The sequence below is a fragment of the Anastrepha ludens genome, chromosome X (assembly GCF_028408465.1).
Source record: "Anastrepha ludens isolate Willacy chromosome X, idAnaLude1.1, whole genome shotgun sequence".
NCBI lineage: Eukaryota > Metazoa > Arthropoda > Insecta > Diptera > Tephritidae > Anastrepha > Anastrepha ludens.
The window spans coordinates 25,702,478-25,726,604 of NC_071503.1; the positions used below are offsets into that span (position 1 = coordinate 25,702,478).

A 24,127-nucleotide genomic window follows, 5' to 3' on the forward strand; every position below is an offset into this window, starting at 1 on the left:
CCTTTGTTATTAACTCCAGCCTTGATTGTATATACAGACCATATATTGTAAATTCCATCATTATCTAAAGTGTATATTATTTAAAAAATTTGAGAATGTCTGCAACATTTATATTAATAATAATCTGTCATTCCTAACAAGTTTACATCCGATTGGATTCTCAATTCCGCTGTCATATTAATTCAGGTTGCTCGCTGAAATAGGAAATATCTGAATACAATTGTATTTTTCTATTCAGACTTATGTTGGATAAGAAGCCTAACTATCTCAACGAGCAATTATCTTTTACAAAATCGACTCTTCGGAATGATTTTATTGTACCTAAATTCAATTATCTAACCTCTGCAATACTGCAATACAATGCTGCCCATATATGGATCTCTGTTCCTGCGTCAGAGGTACATCAACTTAAGTAAGACCAACTTCAAGAATGTTCTGTATTCATACTTTCGTTAATTCATGCATAATATTGTACCTACTATGAGTATTGCTATCTAGATATGTACTTATATATCCTAGTGTAATATAAGTTAAACTATCCGGCTAAAAAAAAATGGAGCAGGAAAATTTTATTCGCAACAATGCAAGCCATATAGCTTGCGGACTATTTGAATGGTCCCATGCTATTGAAAGATTTGCTCAGTAAGTTTCCATGCTATCTTAGATTGGATTTGGGGCAAGCGCCGAATGACTCATGCCCAAGTTGATGTATTAATTTTTGACAACTGTCTTTTCAATCTTGCCACTTGCATCGGCCAAGTCACACCTATCGGCCATAGCAATGCCTCACTTTATGCTAGTGAAGAAAGAAAGGGAAATTATAAACTTCCAGTGAAAGGGCTATGGCTCGCCGCAGTGAGGAGAAAGTTATCCAAAATATTTTAAGCAACATTGTTTGTCAGACTGTGGCCAGTTCAAAGTGGAAATTCGTGCGTTATGTATAAGATGTTTCAAATGACATTTAATACGACTCTGCAAGTCTAAAAAGAAATGTTCCGTTGATGGCTGCAAAATGCCGCACAATTCACTGCTTCACGCACTCATACAAGGAAATGTTAGACTTTTCTCAAAACCTGATATCCCGCATTGAGGAGTTAAGACATACTATACCGGAGAATCAGTTGGCGTGAAAGACCTCTCTCCTTTAGTTTCTAAATGCATTCGCAGCGGATAATGAATTCAACTACAAAATATCTGCCAAGCGAAAAACGATGGAAAACGGCTCTTCTCTGGAAATACGACCATATTCAGCTGCCTGAATCCTTCTCTATGGCCAAGCGTTGTCTTCAGTGCCTTGAGAAAAGTATGGTTCGGGATCTTAACTTAAAGTCATTTCTGGTGGGCACCACTAATGAACACGAACAGAATGGTTATGTGAGAAAACTACGTAAATATGAAGTACTGGCTGGTCACAAATCCTGGTGTATACTCATTTTCACCGTCACCAACCTCAACAAAAGCATGGTGTGGGATGCTGCAGCCGCCGTTGGTAAGATTGCTTTAAATTCTGTACTTTTAAAAGGTCCAGACCTATTAAAATCACTGTTAGGTATTTTGATTCGCTTTCATCAAATACGTATCTGGCAGGATCAAACGGCTCAAAGTTTTTTAATCGAGAGGGCGAAACATCTAGGGAGCCGAATGTACATATAATGCAAGTTATGATATTTATACCAACGTGAATGAAGCACCCAGACGCTGTTAAAATGATCTTGGACAATACTTTAGACTACTGGTTAAAAGTATGCAAACTGAAGAGGATATTGGAAATCAAACTCGAAGAAAGTTTTTGGTCGCTTTGATAGGTCAATCAGCGCAGAAGAACAAATTTATCGAAGAACAATTCTAAAGAAGAATTATAAACGTGAAAAGATATTAGGCATGTGGTGCTCTTCGACAGCGAACGACCTAACATTTTTCGAACATTTCCCTAAACACATTTATAACAAAAGCAAAATCCCAACGAAGCGGCAAATGTTACGAGTGATATTGACGATATTCCACGCGTTAGGACTATTAGGTTTCTACCTTATATCTGCAAAGATTTTAATGCAGGAGGTATTTTGTTCGGGGGTCTCATGGGATCAGCCGATGTGAAAAGAGGAGCAAGAAAAATAGTGGCAGTGGATACGACGCCTGCCTACCGTGACTGATATTAAAGTACCTCGGTGTTATCCGTTAGTAAATCGTGGGGAATGAGCCCAGCACCCCCACTTTGTGAACGCAAGCGTAGATGCTTATAGGGTCATCATGTAACTCCACGCCGGGAAAAATGCTCAGGTCGGTTGTTGCTTATTTGTGTACAAATTTATGTGTCGAAATTTATTGCTAAAGAACTGTCAATTTGCACAGGGAAGCGAATGCTTTGGGCCGACGCCAAAAAATTCAACCAGTTTGGGGCGGTGCGGATTGGTGAGATCTTAGAAGACTCCAGTATCGAAGGTACCAAAAGGTCACAGAATCTCGTATTTAATGGAGCAACACGTTGGTATGTCTGCATTTTTGTCACAGCCCGAGTCTGGTCAGAGCAACTGCAAAAAAAAAACTGTCAATTATGTCGAAATCGTAAAGCGCCCTGGAAATTGGAAAAGTTCCAGCAGAGAGGCTTGCAGCGTACTAAAGGCCCTTTAGCAATACTGGCGTAGATTTGTTCGAGCCAATTGAGATCGCAGTTGGCTATAGAAGCGGTGCGGTGGAGTTTTTACTTGTTTGACCATAAGAGCAGTCCAAATAGAAACAGCACATTCATTGTCAACAATTCGTAGCATTTGGTCAGACAACGGCACCAGCGGTGCCAGCCGTATACTTTTTTTTTTTTTTTTTTTTTTTGCCTCCTTTATTAATTACACCTGTCGTATGACACTAAGTAATTCTTTCTGCAGCTTGGATTTTATAACATTAATCATTATCAATATTACATTTGGGTTAAGTTTTTGTGTGAGTTTACAAGTGTAGGTATGTGCATAGCTTTAAATTATTCTAGTTATCAGCTGAGTTGGGGTTGGTCGTTTGAGCCGCCTAGAGTTTGCCCTTTCTGCTGTTGGGAGTTGTCGCATGTCATTATTGGAATGGTTCATTAAACGGGCAATATGATTTGTGCTGCGTTTGCGGATGATTTCTGCTACTGTTTCGATGTTGAGATCGCGATGAATGTCTTCGTTTGGGATGTACCAAGCTGCATTGGTTATAGTTCTGAGTATTTTTGATTGTAGTCGTTGAATAATGTTAATGTTACTTTTGCTTGCAGTACCCCAGATTTCTATGCCGTATGCCCAGATTGGCACAATCACAGTTTTGTATATAAGTATTTTATTCAGCAATGACAGTTTCGAGCGCCTGCCAAGTAGCCAATATAGTTGTCGGAATCTGTTTTTTACTTCATTTCTTTTCATCGTAATATGTTCTTTCCAGAGAAGTTTGGAGTCAATAGTCATTCCAAGGTATCTTGCTTTGGTGTCTATTGGGATTTGTGAGTGGTTTATTGTCAGATTCTTGTGTCTTACTTTCTTGTTGGAATAAACTACATGAATTGTTTTGCCACTATTGATTTGTATACCCCAAGCATTAAACCATGTTAGTGTTTTGTTCAAAATTTGTTGTAACTTGTTTGTTGCTGCTTCTAAGGTTTTATGAGTTGCCAATAGGACAGTGTCATCTGCAAAAGTTGCTATCATGTCGATACTTGCAGGCAGGGGAATATCAGCTGTGTACAGCACATATAGTACAGGCCCTAGTACACTGCCCTGAGGTACACCGGCTTCCATGAGTTGAATATTAGAGTATTTGTCTCTATATTTCACATAAAAGAATCTGTTTGCTAAATAGCTTTTCATTAACAAATAGTAGTCGAGTGGAAGATACTGTTTAAGTTTAAATATTAAACCCTTGTGCCACACGCTGTCGAAAGCTTTCGCTACATCAAGATACACAGCAACACATGTATTTCTTTTGTCAATTTCTGATAATATTTTATTTGTTACTCTGTGTACCTGTTTTATTGTTGAGTGTTTTCTACGAAATCCAAATTGGTGTGAGGGAAATAAGTTTCGCGCCTGTAGTATGGGGTCAAGGCGGTCAAGTATAAGCTTCTCAAAAAGTTTAGATAATGATGGTAATAAACTAATTGGTCTGTATGAAGAAGCTTCAGAGGCATCTTTATTAGGTTTGGGTATTGCGATGATTTCAGCAACCTTCCAAGGCAGTGGAAAATACTTCATTCGTAATGCTGAGTTAAATACATTTCTTAAGTACAGAGTTGCTTTGTCAGGTAACTCCTTTAGAATCCTTCCTGTGATTCCGTCATATCCTGGGGATTTATTTACGTCAATTTTTGTCTCAATTGCTATACGAATTTCTTTTGAAGTTATTTTCTTGATTGGTATATTTATGTTATTTGTGAGGTGGGCATGAAATTCAGAATTGTCAATGTCTTGGTTGTTATGTTGATTTGTAAATGTTTTTTTAAAATGATCAGCGAGTATTTTTGCTTTTTCTTTTGGTGTTTTCGCCCAAGAATTTGTACTTGACCTTAGAGGGGGTTGGTGCATAACTGCGTTTTCGATTTTTTTGCAGGCCTTCCATAGTGTATAGTTTGTAGCTCTAGTAGCTCCCAGTGATGCGATATATTTTTCAAATTTTTCGTCCTTGTCCACTTTTAATATATCTTTAATTTCTTTTGCTGCTATATTCAGCCTTTTTTTGATATCTGGTGAGCGTATAGATTGCCATTGTTGCCTTAGTTTTCGTTTTTCTCTGATTTTTTCCAAGATTTTATGGGGTAATTTGTGTTTGTTGTTACTCATCTTGATTATAGGTGTGGAAGTTGTTGTTGCATACACTATACTGTCATTGAAGTATGCGATTGCGGAGTCTATTTCTTTTTCGCTCTTTAGGGGGACTTTTATGTTAAGGCTTTGCTCCATAATTTCACGAAAATAGTTCCAGTTCGTATAATTATTGTAAAATTTATGTGTCTTGTAGTTTAGGATAGGACTGGTTTCATAGCTTAAGAATATTGGAGAATGGTCAGATGAGAGGTCAAAGCTTGGATTTATTTCCAGTTGCTCACTTTTAATATCTTTCGTAATATAAAAGTCAATTAAATCAGGTCGCTTCCGCATATCAGTTGGCCAGTAAGTTGGTTCTCCAGAGCTTAAAAAGTCACTTTTATTTTCTATTATTGCATCGTAAAGATTTTTTCCTTTCGTGTTTGTTATTCTGGATCCCCATAAGGTATTCTTTGCATTGAAATCTCCGCCTGCAATAAAACGACCTTCAAGAGTTTTAAGAAAGTCAAAGTATAGTGTCTTAGAATTTTTATGTTTAGGGGGGCAGTATATGGCAGAAAGGGTTAAATGACCACTAAAGTCCTCAATTTGTATAGATGTCGCTTGCAAGTAGTCCTGTCTATAGTGGTTCACATCAATGCATTTAATGTCTTTATTTATAATTACTGCCGTTCCACCATGTGCCTTGTCATCAGGGTGATTGGTGTGATAAATAGTATAGTTAGGAATGTTTAAATAATTTCTATCTGTGAAATGTGTTTCAGATATTAGAGCTGCGTCTATGTTATTGTTTTTTAGGAATGTTTTTAGTTCCAGTGCATGTTGGCTTAGACCGTTAGCGTTCCAAAGGACAATTCTTAATTTATCTTGTTCGTTCATTAAATTTAGCGCAAAGTAACGTGATCATGTTTATCATTGCAGACATTTGTGAGATTAATTGTTTCATCATATCTTTTAATTCTGAAATTTCTTTGTTTTCCGTTATAGTTGCTGCAATAGATTGAGCATTATTTTTAGTGTTTATGGCTGTTACTTGAGCGTAAGATAAATTTGGTGTTGTAGTACTGTGTTGGGTTGTCACATTGTCTAGTGTAGTTTGTGATGCAACTTTTTCTTGTGTGTTTGTAATTGTGGTGGGATTTTTGTGTCTGAGACTTGGAAATTGCTGTATTTTTAATGATTTATAAATCATGCATCCCTTGTAATTAGCTGTGTGGTTTTTACCACAGAGAGCACATTTTATTTCGTTAATGTCCTTGACTGGACATTCTATGGCTTTATGACTTCCAGCACATTTGACACACACAGGTGTTTTAAAACAAAAATTTTTTGTATGACCGTATTTTTGGCAGTTTGTGCATTGAGGCAAAGTGCGTTTTTGATGTGGAGGCTCAAATTTAATTTTGCAATGTAGTAGATGTGTAATAGTGTATATATCTTTGTTGTTGGGCTTGGTTTTTAATTCTAGTATAAACAGTGGCAAAGGTGATTTGGTAGTAGCGTGTAAGATGTTATGAATATTTGTAACCTCATGCCCAAGTTCACCTAATTCTTTTACAATTTCTCCTTTATCTGTGGAGTTGTGCAAGTTCCTCAGTATCACTTTAAATCCCCTTTGCTCTTTGGGCTTATATGTATAATACTGAGTATTTTTTTCTTTTAATAATTTAGAGATTTGTGTATAGTGGTATGACTCTTTGGGTTGAATTTTTACTTCATTGTTTTGCAGGACTTTCATTTCAAAAACGCAATTCGGAAGTTTGTTTAGCGCGTCGGTTAAATATTTGATGTATTCAACATTCTGTACAAATATAGGTGGTGGTTTTGGAGTTTTAGATTTTTGCTGCTCATTAGTGTTGTTTGTCCCACTGTTTTGCGTTACTTTTTCTTTTTCATCATCAAGAGAGAGTATATCAAATCTGTTTGATGTCAGAGTATGCGGGATTGATTTGTTATTTGTTGGTTTACTTAACCAGTAGGTTGTAATTGTTTTTTGGTTTGCTAATGCTTTATGTTTTTTGGTGGTTTTTGTTGTTTCTGTATTCTTATCTGGAGAATTACGTGTTCTCTTTGGAAGAGAAAGTTCTTTGTTGTTCTCACCTGCTTTTGCCTGCATAACTATGTTTGGGCATGTAGACATGATTGGCGAGTATGAGAAAATTGAAGAGTTTGTAGTAGCGGTTCTGCTTGTTGATGCTGATGTTGTAACTGTTGTGATTGTTGTTGCGCTTATGAGAGCTACCAGACAAGTGGTGGGATATACCGTATACTGATAATTTAAATGGCGCGATGGTGTCGGGTGAACTGGAGCGTCGGCATCCTGAAATAAAGTGCCACCTTATTCCACCTACGCCACATCACATGGGCGACGTTTGGGAACACATAGTTGGTTCGATTAAATTTATTTTAATGTATATCCTTCCAAAAGTTACATCCTTCCAAAAGCTAACGTTCGCGAAGAGGTGTTCAGTGCTTCTTTGTCTGTTGTAAAGTACACCCTGAATTCCCGTCCATTGACCTATGTGCCAATAGATTATTCAGAAATGGAAGCACTGACGCAAAATCATTTCCTTCTGGGTGATTCTAGTAGGATAGGAGTACGAAACGAGCGAAGTACCGGCGGGGCAGATTTGAGTAAGAATTTTTGAGTATACAGCCAAATTTCGGACCAGTTATAGAAACCTCGGTTGCGTGAGTATTTACCATGTTTAACCAGACGAGCTAAGTGTGTCGAAAAGTCACCAGACCCGATCGCTGTTGGCGACGTGGTTGTAATCACAGATGACAATTTCAAAAGAAATACCTGGCTGAAAGGCGTAGTCATCGATGTTCATCGTTCCATGGACGGGCAAGTACGAAGCGCAGTCGTAAAAACTGCGGAAGGACTGCTCACTAGACCTGCTGTAAAAGCTAACGGAGGGGGATATGTTGCACCGCCTTTTATCCACTTCGCCGTAACAGTGCTCTGTTCTGCTCGCCGTTTTCCGCCTACCTATATTCCCTTCGTTTTAGCTACATTTCTCTTCACTGTTACGCCCTCACACAATTCATTTTTGCAACTGTTTAACTGATTTAATTTTTAATTGTGAGCAAATGGAGCAACGTTCCATGGACATTTTTTATTTTTTCTTAAAAGAGCAAGTTACGGGTTATTGGATTCTGCCTAGTGATCGTATGTTAAGTTAAACCCAAATGTAAGATTTAAATTGCTAACCTATGAATTATAAAGCATTTGTAACGGAAAGTTGAATAAATTTACACATTTTAGTGAATTTCATACAATACTTAAAGAACGTTTTTTCCTTTCGCACCTGACCTCAAAACCAATAAGTTTTGCCAGATAGGTTTCCAGTTTTAGCGAAAAAATAGCATTAGACCCAACTTTTGAAAAAATAGGGTATAGCTAATTCGCTTTCCAGGACATAGCATAAAACTTTGTCTGTCTGTTTATCTGCTTAAACATACTAATGCCCAAGATTATTAAATTAAAAATTATTTACAGGAATACGAGTATATAGGGCGAGTAGTTAACAACGATAAGAAAATATACTATAAAACAACACTGGTGTGAGATACCAAATTTATTCTGCCTTTATTTTGAATCTCAATCGTTGAGTCTCTTTTATGGCATATAGCGCTGCTGTTTTGGAACCACAAAGCGATAATATATCGATCTTTTCGAGCTATTGCACCGGAAAGTCGGTTAAAGATCGCTTTATACAGAAGACCACCAATGGCAACGGTGTCTGCTTCCTTATTTCGAAAGAAATAAGCTGCTATGAGGCCTCCACGCCATAAAGCGCATCAAATAGTCAATATTTGTGGATACGTATGTATATGCTTGGTCGAGCACTAACGGATTGTGTTCGTTCCAATAGCAGCAATTTTGCTTGTTGACTTAGCTGCTGAGCCAAACATGCAGCTCGTCCGAGAAGATGAGTTTTTGGAATTTTCCCAGATTTGTTTATTTAAAGTGAAAACATTGCCTTTAACAATGTAAAAATATTCAAAACACAAATTTTCCTGCACTGTTTCTATTTTCATTAGAAGTAAGGAAAGCTTAAATGCAAACCACTTTTAGAGCTGCTCAGCAAAAAACCGCACGCTAGGTATGACTAGAATAATAATTTATGTATATCAAACATTCCTCTTTTTAAAGTTTTAGACAATTTCCACCAGAATTTCCATCCACCGAAACTTTCCGTTTTGGAAAAAGCTTTCTATACAGTTTAGTGTGTATTACATACATACAAGAAGTAAGTTTATATAAACAATTGAGTCTACTCATTAACGATATTTTCGATTTTAATTTTTGTAGGTTTCTAACGAATTTGTAATAAAACTCTTTTGCTTTACTATTTTTATAATTTGATTAGATATGTCTTACAAAAATCCTGCGAATATGTCTTATCGATAAAATACGTAATTAAATAGACATACCTCTCGGTATTACTCGAATTTCCAAGCGCCCATTTACGCAACCTTCGCCTTGAGTCAACTCGTTACTGAAACTGCTAGTGCCAACTGGAAGACTGTGTACGTTCTGGAATGGCTCTGGTACTGATTGCTGATATGATTGACAACGGTGATTGCATGAAGACAGTGTAGACCTTTGTACGGCATTAGCTTCCATTCGCCAAGGTAAAACTTTGAAATCAGGAATCGGAAAATCATCTTCCATTTCCAGTTCTCTTTGGTTATCGAGAAAAGACATATTCGGCAAACTACTATGAATCTTAGCTAAATAAACGGCATTGTATCTTTTTGCCTCATTCATAGTTTTACTCGTATTACCATCGTCACAGTAATAAGAAGCGGGTTTATCAGGAGCCACAGCCATAAATGTTGCCGATAGGGCTGCAGTCGCCGAATGGATTTCACGAACACAAATATTTCTACTTATATCCATACGATAGACCTAAAATAAAGGTTTAATTAAATTTGAGCAAGATAAAAAGCTTTACTTTGCATTCCGGCACGATATATCATTTCTATTTATAAATTGCAAGTATCAAGTATTTATATAATTATTTCATAGAAATGAGAATGATAAAGTAAGGCGTCAATTGCAAATTAAAATATTGGTTATAAATTATAGGCAATTAAAATTTCGATATCCAGCAGAGTCTTCATTTACACTCAGGGCTACTTTCCTTACTTCCGTATTCAAAGCAGATTTTCGTTTTCACATTCCTCAATAAACTTTATCTTGGACCGTACATTCTGTAACCGTTTTTAGACAAGCCTAATAACAATAAAATTTAGAAAAAATTACCAAATTATGAAGCAGATTATTTTTCATGAAGGTATGCGAAGGGCGACCACTGTTAGAAAAAACTTTTTCAGCCATTTGCTGTTTCATGCACGGAGATTCGAATTTGCGCACTTCCGCACCAACCTACAGTGGCCACCCTCCAACCTAATAAAAATCAAATATATTAATAAATGTAAGTGAAAGTCAAACATTATGTGGAATTTCACAGAATTTAAATAAAGATTTTCAATTATAAACATTGAGAGGTCTAAAACGTTCCTAGTATAGGGTCCGGCACTCGAAGTATAACCAACTGCAGACCGGTCGCGGTCAGTTGTCTGTTAGTTGGTTAAACGACAGTGCAGAGTATTGTTTACAAGCGCGCGGAAGCATTTTGCCGAGAGTAAATGCAAAAAAGAATAATAATTTTAAACGTAATAATGTTATTGCATTATATGCGTTTGGCTGGAAAATCACAACCAGCCTTTGCTCGTGACCTTAAAGTAAATAAAGTGTTTGTTTATCGCACCACTACTCGTTACAGTGATACTAGTACCATCGCGAAACGTCAAGGAGGTGGTCATCAAAAGGCTGCAACGTCACGTGAAGTGGTTCAAAAAGTAAAGAAGCGACTTGAGCGAAATTCCCAACGAAGTGCAAATCAAATGGCGAAAGAACTGAAAATGTCTGACCATAGCATCCGCCGCATATTGAAAAATGATCTCAAAGTCAAACCTTACAAGATCCAAAAGGCGCATGATTTCACACCAAAGCAACAGGAAGTCACACTTGATAAAGCGAAGGAGTTGCTTCGCTTGGCCGAAAGCAGTCAATGTCCGAACTTTGTGTTTTCTGACGAGAAAATTGTTCAAATTTAGCAATTCGTAAACTCCCAAAACGATAGGGTTTATTTGATCGCCCATTCATACGGGAATTTGAGTCATCGATTGGTCATCAGGAGGCAGCTCCCACCACAGGTAATGGTTTGTACCGCTGTAACCGCAGATGACCGCTCTCCAATCATTTTCATCGGCGTTAAGGGTAATGCAAAATATTGTCGGGAAAGTATTCTGGAGGTTGCTTTGAAGCCGCGGGGTTTGTCTACCGCACCCCCTTTCGGGGGCAGAACATGAACGTTTCAGCAGGACTCGCCACCGTCTCCCAAAGCTCGAGTGAACCATAAATGGCTAAAAAACAACGCTCCGAACTTCATAACGTGCACACAATGCCCCTCAAATTCACCAGACGCGAATCCGATGGATTATTCTCTTTGAACCATTTTGGAGAGCAAGGTCCAAACTAAAAGATTCACCAATCTCGATGCGCTGAAAAAATCTAATGTCTGCGAGTGGGCCAACATACCTGCAAGACACATTCATGCACCTTCGATTCGTTTCTGGACCATCTCGAGGCCATAGTCAAGGCAAAGGGTGGTCATATCGAGCAAAAGAATCAATTTACTAAATTTTGTATTATTTTCACACATTTTTTACTTTGAATTGAAAAAAAGTTAATTTTCCAAACTAAATTTATGGCCTTTTTAATTGGTTAAACTTCGAGTACATATTTAAAAAATGTTGACGTTATACGTTTGAAAACGGTTGCGTAACGTTGGGCCCAAAATAAAGTTTACGTGTTCCACCTATAAATTGTGATATTACAAAGTTTTCAAAATTACCCATTTTTTTTTTTAGCTGAGACTTTATTGCCTGTTCGCAGGGCAATAGGTTTTAGGCCAAGAGTGAGCGAAATATAAACATACAAGGAGTCCCTTAAGTAAGTACATACCTAAGAGATCAGTTACGATGTAACGCGGTTTCTCACACAAGGTTTGTTAAAAAAATAAGGTGAAGATTTTAAATTTCGTGAGTTACGTACATTCGACTTTCGATTTTTTTTTTTTTTTTGTATGTTGGTACACTCGTCTCGAAGATATGTTCACGGTTTTAGCAATATAGCATGTTTAGTTTGTTTGTGCGAGGCATGAATAAGACAAGTATTTTGCGTGTTCGAACTAAGTGTCAAAAACACTTGAAATGTTGACAGTGGCATACGGTGAGAGCACTCTGACTCAAAAAAATGTTTACAAGTGGTACAAGCTTTTCACAGAAGGTCGAGAAGATGTGAATGATACTCGCTCTGGGTGCCTCAGCACATCAACAACCGATGAAACTGTTGAAGTGAAGAAAATTGTTATGGAGAATCGTCGAATCACAATTAAAGACGTTGGGCATGCAGCGTGTGGCAGCGAAGTTCGTTCGAAATTTGTTATCGAATTTTGACCAAAAACGACGTTGCATGAACATCGCTCAAGAATTGTTGAATGACGTCAACGATGATCCAGATTTGCTTAAAAGGGTCGTAACTGGTGACAAATCATGGGCAGAGTTAGGCAAATATGGCAGAGTTAGGAAAAGTCCAGGAGAGCCAAGACCGAAAGAGCAAAAAATCGCCGAACGCGCAAAACACTTGTCTTATTTATGTCTCCCACAAACAAACTAAACATGCTATATTGCTAAAACCGTGTACATATCTTCAACACGAGTGTACTTTAGGGTGTCCGTTATTTACCAATTTGATTATTTTTCTTGCGTCGCCCCCTAAACTTTTAGTTTTCCGTCTAAGAAAAATTACCAGATCAAAATCAGCTCTTAATATTCAGCATAAGCCTTGCCCCAAACACGATATATTTCGCATTTACATAACATGGGATTTTGCTACTTTTTGGAATAAACTTTTTTTTTCTCTAGTATGCTAATTTACAGCTATGAAAAACACATATTCTGATGGCAATTTTAACTCTCTACAAAAAAGATCTCTGATAATTTTTCGATAAACTGACTCCTTTAAAAGTTAATCGAAGTTAAAGTTGAACTGTGTGTAAATTTCAGACTTTTTCACTTTTGCAGCAAAATCATTACTGTTATAGCAAAATTCTGACGTTTATATTTAAAAATAATCAATGGACCAGATCCAAGTAAAAATTATTCAAACATTTTTCCATTTACAGTATCTAATCAACTAATATTTCTGAAAAAATTCAGAACAAAACATGAAAAAAAAAATAATTTTTCCAACATTTTGCCTCATAAGTACCATAAAAATTTTCGAAATCAATTTTTTCAAAAATTGTAATTGTTGCACAGGTCTCTAGCAATAATTTGGCTTTTACAGATTGAAAAAATATCAATTAGTCGACGAGTTATAGCCGAAAACCCATATAAACAATATACTGAAAATCGGCATTTGACTGCAAACTTCGAAGGCCGATTAAAAAAAAATTCGAACTAACATAAACAAACGGTGCGATACGGGTATTTTAATTTCGCCTCTATTTTCACCCGCCACTCTCAGAATGGACCTAATTTTTGCTCACCTGAATTTGTTCCACAGTGTAATATTGGATTGAATGTTGGCACACTACTTAATTTATTTAGGTTAAGTTTTGGAAAAATAATCACTGAAAATGGTAGCATAAGGGTATTTTGGAACGAGGAGCTCATTTCTGAGTTGTACGCTGGATGGCACCCTTAGCGAGTTTTATTGAATTTTATTGAGCTTGTCTGAACATCAATTTGATGAACTTCAAAGATAGTGGGTAACGTCGACGTCAAGCAAAATTACAACATTTTCAAGGCTAACACATTTACGTAAGTACTTCAGAGATTTAATTGATCTCATCCATGAAGTGACAATAGGTTATATGAGTTTCGTTTCTTGGTAATCAGTTCCTGGTATATCGATTATATATAATATTAGTTTGGAAAATATGGAAATTTGGATTATTAGATAGAAAAAATACTAAGCCCCATAGATTGTTTTGATAGTTTTGGTAGGCTTATGTATATATAATTGGCGCATACACCCTTTTTGGGTGTTTGGCCGAGCTCCTTCTCCTATTTGTGGTGTGCGTCTTGATGTTGTTCCACAAATGGAGGGACCTACAGTTTCAAGCCGACTTCGAACGGCAGATATTTTTATGAGGAGCTTTTTTATGGCAGAAATACACTCGGAGGTTTGCCATTGCCTGCCGAGGGGCTACCGGTATTAGAAAAATGCTTTGCTTAATTGTGGTGTTTCACCGAGATTCGAACCAACGTTCTCTCTGTGAATTCCGAATGGTAATCACGCACCAACCCATTTGGCTATGGCGGCCGCCGTAGGCTTACTATATGGTAAAACAAAAAGTATGCTATTTATTTGCATATGGGATAAGTGTTGACAACCAATATGAAAAAAGATTGAGATATAAAAAATAATCAAACTTTTGGATAATTCAAAATCTCAAATAAATTATTTCAAATCATTTTTTTCCCACCCCTACATATTAAGCTTGGCCTAATGGGAAATTTTGTAAAGAAAATAGTTGTAAATCCTTCCGTAATTGCATGTTTGACAACACTTTCCCCTACAGTATCGCAGGAGAAAAGCAGGAAATCTTTAATTCATAACGCAGACTACTTATAATTTTTTATGAAAGGATATGATATTTTTGGGATTCTACTTTTATAACAGCTTATTTTTTGTTCATTGTATTGTACATTTCGGAATTTTTTAAAGTTCGTATATAAGACAAATCATGAATAATAGAAAATTCGAAGACTTCGATCCAATTGTTAAATTTGCTTGGTATGCGTTTACACCTGTGTTTAAATATGTCTTCTTCAGATGAGAATGATGGCGATAATTTTGATAACCAAATTAAAAAACAAAAGAGAAAAAACATTTTAAACAAAAGTATTTAGAAAACAAAATAAGCACAATACAATGAGAAAATTAATTTTTCTTTAAAATATTGATTGCTGTGTTTAAAAATGGCGGACAGAAATTTAGCATCTTGTTTGTTTTTTTTTAGCAAAAACCTCTAATTTGAGTATTATTTATTTATTTTATTTATTTATTAAGTACTAAAAGCGTTCAATATAAAAATTTTTTGGTTTAATCTAAGTTGCAGAATATGGTGTACGCTACCTTAATTCCTTAATATACTTTTTACATAAGATAATGTTGAACAATATATATAAATTAAATTAAGGGGGGAAAAACTACTATAAAACCCTTATGAAGAAACTAAACACAAGAAAAAAAGAAAGTTATAGTATGTACATGTACAATGCCGATATTTGGTGGCCTAAGCATGCTGAAGCAGATCTAATATTAATTGGTTATTATGATAGAATAACTACATTTTATCTTAAACTTATCATTAAGTTTTTCGATTCGTGAGAATATCATTTCTAGTTTGTTTTCGTTGTGTAACCGCCTTGTGGAATAATCTCATGTTAAATTAAGCATCATTCTCAGAAGCTTATTTTGTTGTATTTGCAACGTCTTTATAAAGCATAATTGATTGGAAAATTACTTTGCATATGACAATTTTGTTTTCAGTACTGAGGTCCGAATTCCTGTTGATTAAAGGATATAGCATTTTGATTGCGATATTATATTTATTAGTTATGTGGTGAATGTGATCACGGAAGATTAGCTTTTTGTTTAATACTACGCCCAATTATTTAACGGTGTTTGACCAATTTATATCATGCCTATTAATATTGAGGTTTATGTTGGGCAAATTGCCCCTTCTATTTTTGGTAAAAAAAGATGGCTTGCGTTTTACCAACATAAAGTTTTATTTTCCATCTGTGAAAATAATTTGCGACATGATTCAGCGCACTTTGAATTTTACTCACATATAGTGAGCAGACTTGTGCGAATAAAAATACCGATATCATCAGCATAAATGGCGTAGTGACAGTTGTCAAACTTAGGCTCGTCAGACACATAAATATTAAACAAAATAGGTCCTATAACTGATCCTTGAGGGACACCAGCTGGAGCTTCCGTTAGGTCTGAAAATTCATTTTTAAACAGACACAAAAATAACGATTTTTTAGAAAGCTTTGAACAATCTTGATAAGTTGGGTTGGAAATTTAAAATCTATGACTTTAATTATCAACACACTGTGCCCAACGGAGTCAAATGCTTTTTCAACGTCGAAGAGTACTAAAGCGATGGACTTTTTGTTAATGAAATTAGATTTTATGTAGTTACAAATTCTCTGAATTGGGTGTGTTGTACCGTGAAACTTTCTAAATCCAAACTGTTCAGCAGGCAGTACATTATTTTCATTAATAAAATCTGTTAATTTATATTTTAGTACTTGCTCGAATATTTTACCGAGACTACTTAAAAGGCTTATTGGTCGATAGCTTCCGATTTCATTTGGGGTTTTCCGGGCTTTGGTATTGGAGTTAATATACTTTTGCCGTTTTCCATGTCTCCGGAAAGTACTGAAGTTTAAGACATGAATTAATAATAAATGTAAAAAAAATAACTGTTATTTTAGACAAATTCTTAAGCATTATATTCCTTATATCGTCTAAGCCTGGGGATTTTCGTTAATCTGTTTGTTGAATTAATAAATCGATGTATTCGCACTTAACATAGTCGGTTGGTGAGCTATTAACATATAGAAAATTCAGTTTTAAAATTTTTTCATTTACCGCATCATGTATTTTAGAGCTTAAGTGCTCCGAAACTTTGTGATTATTTTGGAAAGTGTGAGCAAATGCCTTTGCTTTGTCGTGGCTTAGCACAATAGTTTTGTTTTGATTTGAGTACTAATTTCATTTTCAAAGCTTAAATATATTAAAAATTATACAAGAAACACAATGGGTAAAGATAAACTCAATGTATGTGTTATGCTTTCAATTAAGGGGGAACGCCGCAGTGAAGGGTAAAAAAACTGTCGATTTTTGGGAATTTTTTTTGTAAGTAGGAATGATTATTCGAGGATCGGGCAAAAGGCAATTTATTTTATATGTATTAAACTAATATATGTTGATGTAAATTTTAATTAAAAGATATTAAAAATTGTCAAATTTATTTAAATAAACGTAACGTGTTTAAAAAAAATGGCAGCGATACAGCAACGAATAGTCATCTGAAATCAAAAACACAAAAATTTTATTAATTTAAACAATAGTGGCTATCGTTGTACGTAGCCTTTTCTTTTTTGACAAAATGGGGATGATTTGAATTTCGATGTGTGTTTTTCACCATTTTTTTTGATTTTCAACAGGCCCTACGCACAGCGATAGCCAATGCGATAGCAAAAATTTTGAAAAAAAGAAAATTAAAATCGGTTCATTAGTCTTCGAGAAATCGTTGCCACCGTATCAAAAAAAGTCGTTTCGAGAAAAACGCGTTTGAAATAAAGCATCGTATCGTAAGCGCTACGAGCCGAGCCGACGGGCGCTCACTTAAGTGCACATAGAATCGGGAAAAAAGCGAATTTCGCTTTAGATGTTTTCCATTTCAATTCAACCGGGCTATTCGGAACATGTTCTTCGATTTCGATGTAACTCAAATATGTTGCTCTCTAGTCAAATTATTTTTATTTGGTCTTTTAATTTTTTTTATATCAAGTCGAGAATATGATGTCATGTAAATGGCCGCCGCCACAGTTGATTGCCATTTGAGCCCTTTTTATGGCATTTTCCATCACTTTGGCCAAAACTTCCGGCGATAGGTCCTCACATTCTTGACGGATATTGTCTTTAAGAGCTGCAAGAGTCTGAGGCTTGTTGACATAAGCCCGCGACTTCAAAAAGCCCCACAAAAAGAAGTCTGGAGCGGTCAAATCAGGCGATCTTCCTGGCCAGCGCAAATCGCCAAAACGGGAGGTTAGGCGCCCGGGAAATGCATCCCTCAGCATATCGGTTGTAGCACGTGCAGTGTGTGCCGTTGCACCGTCCTGTTGGAACCACATGTTTTCCAATCCCAATTCATCAAGTTGCGACAAAAAGAACTCGTTGATCATTGCTCTGTAGCGCTCACCATTCACAGTAACCGTTTGGCCCGCGACGTCTTCGAAGAAAAAAGGTCCGATGACTCCTCCTGCGAAAACAGCATACCATACAGTGACTTTGAGTGGGTGTAATGGCTCTTCGTGGGTTACACGCGGATTTTCAGTGCCCCAGAAGCGTAAATTTTGCTTATTTACGTACCCGCTAAGATGGAAATGGGTCTCATCACTCATGATTATTTTTGATGAAAAATCATCTTCCTCTTGATTAAGGATGGCTTGAGCGTATATTAGACGCGATTGGCGGTCAGCAGCTAACAGCTCATGCACCGTCTGGACTTTGTACGGAAACATCTTCAAACCTTGTACCGAAATTCGTTGTAAAGACCGTCAACTGATACCCATTTGCGTGGCACGTCGTCTGGTCGATGTCGACGGCGCTTCCATGACATCCTCGGCTACAGCAGCAATATTCTCTGCAGAACGGCTACTCCGGGGTATGCCACGCCTGGCAGCATCTCGTGTTGTGCCAGTCTCTTCGAGGCGAGCGGCTAAACGTCGCAGTGTTTCACCAGTAGGCGTTGGACGGCGAGGAAATCTGCGACGAAATTCACGTTGTGCCAAAGTCACCGACCGATTATTGGTCAAATAAATAGTCAGCAATATTCCGCGTTCTGGAGCAGTGTAGCGTAGCATTGTTTATTAACGTGTATTTCGCATGTGTTTACTACACCAATGTCAAAACTGAACTGACATTAGGGGCCAATCGCTAAATTTATAGCATTTTCTGATAGGAGGATTACTTTAGCGCCACCTGTTATAAGAAAATTTTTTGTTTAAATGCTCATAACTTAGTCAAAAACAACCCGATTTTAATGGTTCTGAGTTCAAAATGATCGTAATTACTTACACGAGCGACTTCATGTAGAAACAATTGCAAAAAAGTAGTTAAAATCTTCTTCTTGAAAAATTTTTTTTTTCGGGCGAACAAAAAAATACGTGTCTCATTAATTTGACCAGAGAGCAACATATTTGAGTTACATCGAAATCGAAGAACATGTCCCGAATAGCCCGATTGAATTGAAATGGAAAGCATCTTTAAAATTTTTACGACATTTTCTTGAGTAGTTATAGTAACAATTTATGCGAAAAAAATCGTTTTTTTTGAATTTTCACAGTGGTGCAGCAATGATATTGTGCAACAATATCAAGCGAATGAGATACCAAACAAAATCATGAATTCGCCTTGTTGTCGCCAGCAGATGGCGGGGCAGAACTCGCCAGAAGATACGAGTTGCCAAATCTAGAAATTACGATACTTATTAAGCAAAGGTAATAGAATGCAAGGCTGTGTCGGCAGAGCCCATGAATAAACGAACAAAAGGAAGGGGATTACTTGTTTGTGAAGAGAAGAAGTAAGCGAAAGCCATAGAAACTATCAAAAAACAAGAAATTATATATTATATATTATAACACGTGGCATAATATTACAACAAATAATAACCCTCGGCTGCCATGTTATAGGGGATTCTGCAGCAGAACTGTGCACGCCCATTTCACATGTTTTCATACGGTCTTCCAATCAATAATTGTTCAGACGTCAATAAAGTAACATGAGCACTGACTCGCTGATGTTTTCTTATATCACCGATGCAATCTCAGTTTTGTCATATCCATTTCGTAACGCTGTCAAATCGCCTGTTATGCTAACAAATTCGCTGATTCCATCAAAATCGCTGAGAGTCGGTTAACGGTCTGATGTCGGCTACACCTTCTGAACTCCCTCCACAGGAGCAGTGCACTTTGACATTTCAAATAGCAAATCCCAGGAAAAAAACGAGTCAGCTGCAGTGCGAATGTACGTTCTATAAATTCGATTTGCGCATTCAATGTGGTCATAAATTTATTGAGCCTTGTGGCTCGGGAAGTCTTTCAAAGAGTATATTTCATTGAAAAGAGCTGCTTGATTCGTGCGGCATGCGTGCAGTGTACACGCAGTGCACGCTTCACATTTAACAATTTAAAAGCCCTGCTCGGCAAATAAAATGCGAAACAAAAATGCAACTTGATTTTTAGTGTAGTTTAATATCTCACTGTCAAACCTCGAAAAGGTTATTCATTTCCTTTGGTCCCTTCAGGGATTGATGCCCTGAGGCGACCGACCCAATTACCTCAAGGATAAGACACCGCTGATACTTGTACATGCAGATTTACATAGCATACATATGTATTTGCATTCCATTTATTTCAGATTCAATTCACTTATATAAAAAATTTATATTTTTTTTAATTTAATTATATGACATAATTATACAACGCCGACCGACGTTACCGAATGGCTTGGTGGGCAAATATCATTCCGTAGTGGCATGAAACACCAAATTATGAAAAACGTTTTGTTTAATGGCGGCCGAATTTTGATAGGCAATGATAAACCTCAAATGAATTTTTCTATAAAGAACACTCGTCAAGAAACACCATTTGCCGTTTGGAGACGACGTAAAACTGTAGGTCCCACCATGTGGGGGAAAACAACAAGATGCACACCACAATTAGAAAGAGGAGCTCGGTCAAATACCTAATAAAGGTAGTAAGCCTCAGTTACGATATATATACAGTCACACAGAAAATATTCACGAATCTTTCCTCATATGGATTGGTTTCCTATTTCTAGCGCCGAATTAGGCCTTCCATGTAACTCTAGCTGTTTCAATGTTACGAGTTGCTTCATTACGTCGCCTGTTTATATGTAGTTACTCATCGTCCGTCTGCAGTGCTGCCAATATCTTATTTCCACTCAGATCGCGAGGCGGAAAATCGTAAACTTCGTCGATCGGTGCCAATTTCGTTGTTGAATTCACCTTCGCATTAAGTGATCATTGCAACATACAAATATGTGTATCTCAGTCCTTTGTGTCGTTAGTCGCTGTTCTTAAGTATGCCAACGCCGCTTGATTTACTTGCTCTGCTAAATCATTCGAGCGTTTGTACTGCTTCCTTAATGTGTTGGATGTTATTCGTTTGGCAAAAATTACTGAATCCAGCCGATGTGAACGCAGTACCATGGTCTGTCACAATTCTTTGTGGTAAGCCAAAATACAGGATTGGTTTTTGTAGAGCGGGTTGGAACGACTACCGAGTATCTCGTAAGTGAATCTAAAATAACAAGCACATATTCATAACCTCCGCGACTTTTAATGAGTGGCCTTAGATGGTCGAAACACAGTCTGGAACGGCAACGGTGGTATATCCATTCCGTACAGTTTCCACTCCTTTCACTGTGGTTCAAGATTGTAGCGACACTTTATCCAAGATTTTACAAAAGATTTTACTTGACAACATTTCTTAACCGTGGGAACAAAAATTTCGTGGAATTCTCTTTATAGTTTCGTCTACTCCAGGATGCCCAACGTCATCGTGGTAGATCTTAAGTATACGCCACCTCATACCCTTTAGAACAACTAGCAATTGACGCCCATGCTTGACTTTCCGAAACAGTCGATTGTTTTTCAGGCAGTAGTTTAACCTTATATCGCTTCGTTAACGCCAATGTTGCTACTCTGCACGATGTCTATAATTTCTTTCAGCTTACCATCTTGCCTTAACATGGTACAATGATAACACTTAGGCCCCTACATCCTGAATTGGTGAAGGACTCATAGCGTCGACATGACCAATCGACGACCTGGACCGATGAAGTACGTTGCTATCATACTAAAATATAACAGTCTTAAAAGCCAACGCACTTGATATCATCGGTTTGGACATCTTCGCTGTGGTGATTGGTTGACAATCCGAAACCATAGTAAAGTACTTTTCATATAAAAACACTCGGAATCTTTAGCTAGCTTCAACAACTGCAAGAAACTCTAATTCGTACGCATGAAAATTCTTCTCCATGCGTACACGTTCGGATACGTACAACTGGCCTCAAATCGTTTTCCTCGTTTTGCAATAGGATAGCAGCGATGCCAACACAATGTGGAGCTCTTGCTCTTTCGTAACGTCAAAAATTGTGAGAACTGGAGCTCTAATAATCAATTTAATACATTTTTTTCGTATTTCGAATCCCACATAAAATCTGTGTTCTTTTTTCGTTAAAAGGGTAAGGGCTTTAGCTATATAAGTATACCCGAGAACAAACTTGTGGAAGAACTCAGTCAACCCCAAGAACCTTTTGTGTTTTTGTGGAGTCGGATATGCCTCTATGGTCAAAGTTTTCAGAATCCTAGTCCTAATGCTATTTAAATCAACCTGATGCCCTACGAAACTAACCTCGTTCCTCAAAAATTAACACTTCGATAGCCTTAATGTTAAATCTCTTGTTGAATAATTTTCAGAAATTCTTCTAATTAAAATAAGTATCAGTAGCTGTGATCACTTCGTCCGCTAACCTAACGAGACCTTTCTTTAAAGGCTCAATTAATTCTGACATCTTTCTCTAGAAAGGGCATGGAGCTTTCCATAAGTCAAATGGCATTCTATTAAACTCAAAATGTCCACCACCTGTTACGAATGCAATGAACGGTTGGGAATCTTCTTATACTTCAATCTGGTAATATCCAGACATAAGGTCTAACGTAGTGAAAACCCTCCATCAACCAGGGCTGCTTTTCAGTTATTACGTTCAGCCCTCAAAAATCTACACAGAGCCTATTTTCGCCATTCTGTTTCTAAAACAACAGGTGATGCATACAATGAATTTGTTTTTCGAATTATGCCCAAATGCAACAACTCGCCCACTATTTCTACGTCCCCAACTACGCGCTGTTTTGTATTAGGAATACTGTACGGCTTTTTAACTGCTGGCCTGTGAGACGTCAACTTATTGCCCCCTTAAAATTTCTCGTCTTTCCCAATTTGGATAACTTTTTTCTTAAAAATAATTCGCATATGCACTCACTAAATCAATAAAATTATTCTATATAGTTGCTTTCAGTGAACTACTTATATCTAAAGCACTTCTTCTTATCGCCATACCTCTGCATATGCCACCCTCAATTACAACTGTTCCTTTAGCTAGCTCGTTGATTCCAATAAGTGCGTCATGCATTTTCATGGAGTCATTTATAATTAGCAACTCGACAGTATGCAAAGCATCATCAAATCTAACACGTGTTGATGTTTTCCCGTGGCAAACAACTTCGCCACCACTGAAACCAATTAACTTTTCAAGATATTCATAAACCACACTTATCTGCAATCGACCGATTCACCAAAGATTTTCTGCTGCCCGAATTAATGGGCGCTTTATACTTCAACTTTGTTACACCTAGGATTGTAATTTTCTTACAGAATTCCACGCACTCATTTTTATCAGCAATTTAATTTACTAATGTCTCACTTTCAACACATTAGTCACTTGCTATCTGATGTACACGGCCACCCTGTTTAGCCTAAACTTTTCTTTTGGAATTCCCACAGTTTCTGTTTCAATTTCAATTTTACTTGCATTAGTTGTATTCACGTCACCTAAAACACGCGATGTCTGCTAAGTTGTGCTTCTTTAAATAAATTCCCTACCCTTATTCGGATTTTCAAAACTCGTATACAGATTGATACCGATTGTATGATTTGCAATTGTACCACGTTGGCGCATTGTGCAATCTTCATTGCCCTTAATGTTTTTCGCAAATTATTATCAGCTAATCCGTTGACAATATATTTGATTATCAAACTATCATCGAAATAATCCCGGCGGCATTTCGATAATCTTCTATATAAGGCGTTTTTCAATAGGTGCGCTTCAACTTTTTTCCGATAGGGAGGGCGAACGACGCAACATTTTTTATTTTTTGCTTGTCATTTGTAAACTTCATTAGTATACATTTCATCATGGAACGCTACACACTTGAGCAACGATTGCAAATCGTGCAAATTTTTTATGAAAATAATCGTTCTGTTGCTGCTACTTTAAGAGCATTTTTTCCAAAACATCATCTTCAGTGATGAAGCTCACTTTTGGCTCAATGGCTTTGTCAACAAGCAAAATATGCGTTACTGGGCAGAAAGCAATCCACACGTGATTCATGAGGCACCGTTGCATCCCGAAAAAATCACTGTTTGGTGCGGTTTACATGCCGGCGGCGTAATTGGCCCATATTTTTTCGTTGACGAGAACGATCGCCACGTTACTGTAAATGGAAATCGATACCGCGACATGATAAACGATTATTTTTGGCCGCAATTGAATGGTATGGACTTAGACGACATGTGGTTTCAACAGGACTGGGCCACAAGCCACACAGCACACGCTACAATTGATTTGTTGAAGAGTA

General features: G+C 37.1%; 1 protein-coding gene across 1 annotated transcript in view; it reads right to left on the reverse strand.

Moving 5' to 3' along the window:
• LOC128869304 (tau-tubulin kinase homolog Asator-like) overlaps positions 1–24,127 on the reverse strand; it is a 161,076-nt gene that overhangs the window by 111,461 nt on the left and 25,488 nt on the right. The window contains exon 3 of the mRNA XM_054111833.1: positions 9,228–9,705. Within this exon, the coding sequence (XP_053967808.1) occupies positions 9,228–9,705 (478 nt within the window). The remainder of the gene's footprint in view (positions 1–9,227; positions 9,706–24,127) is intronic.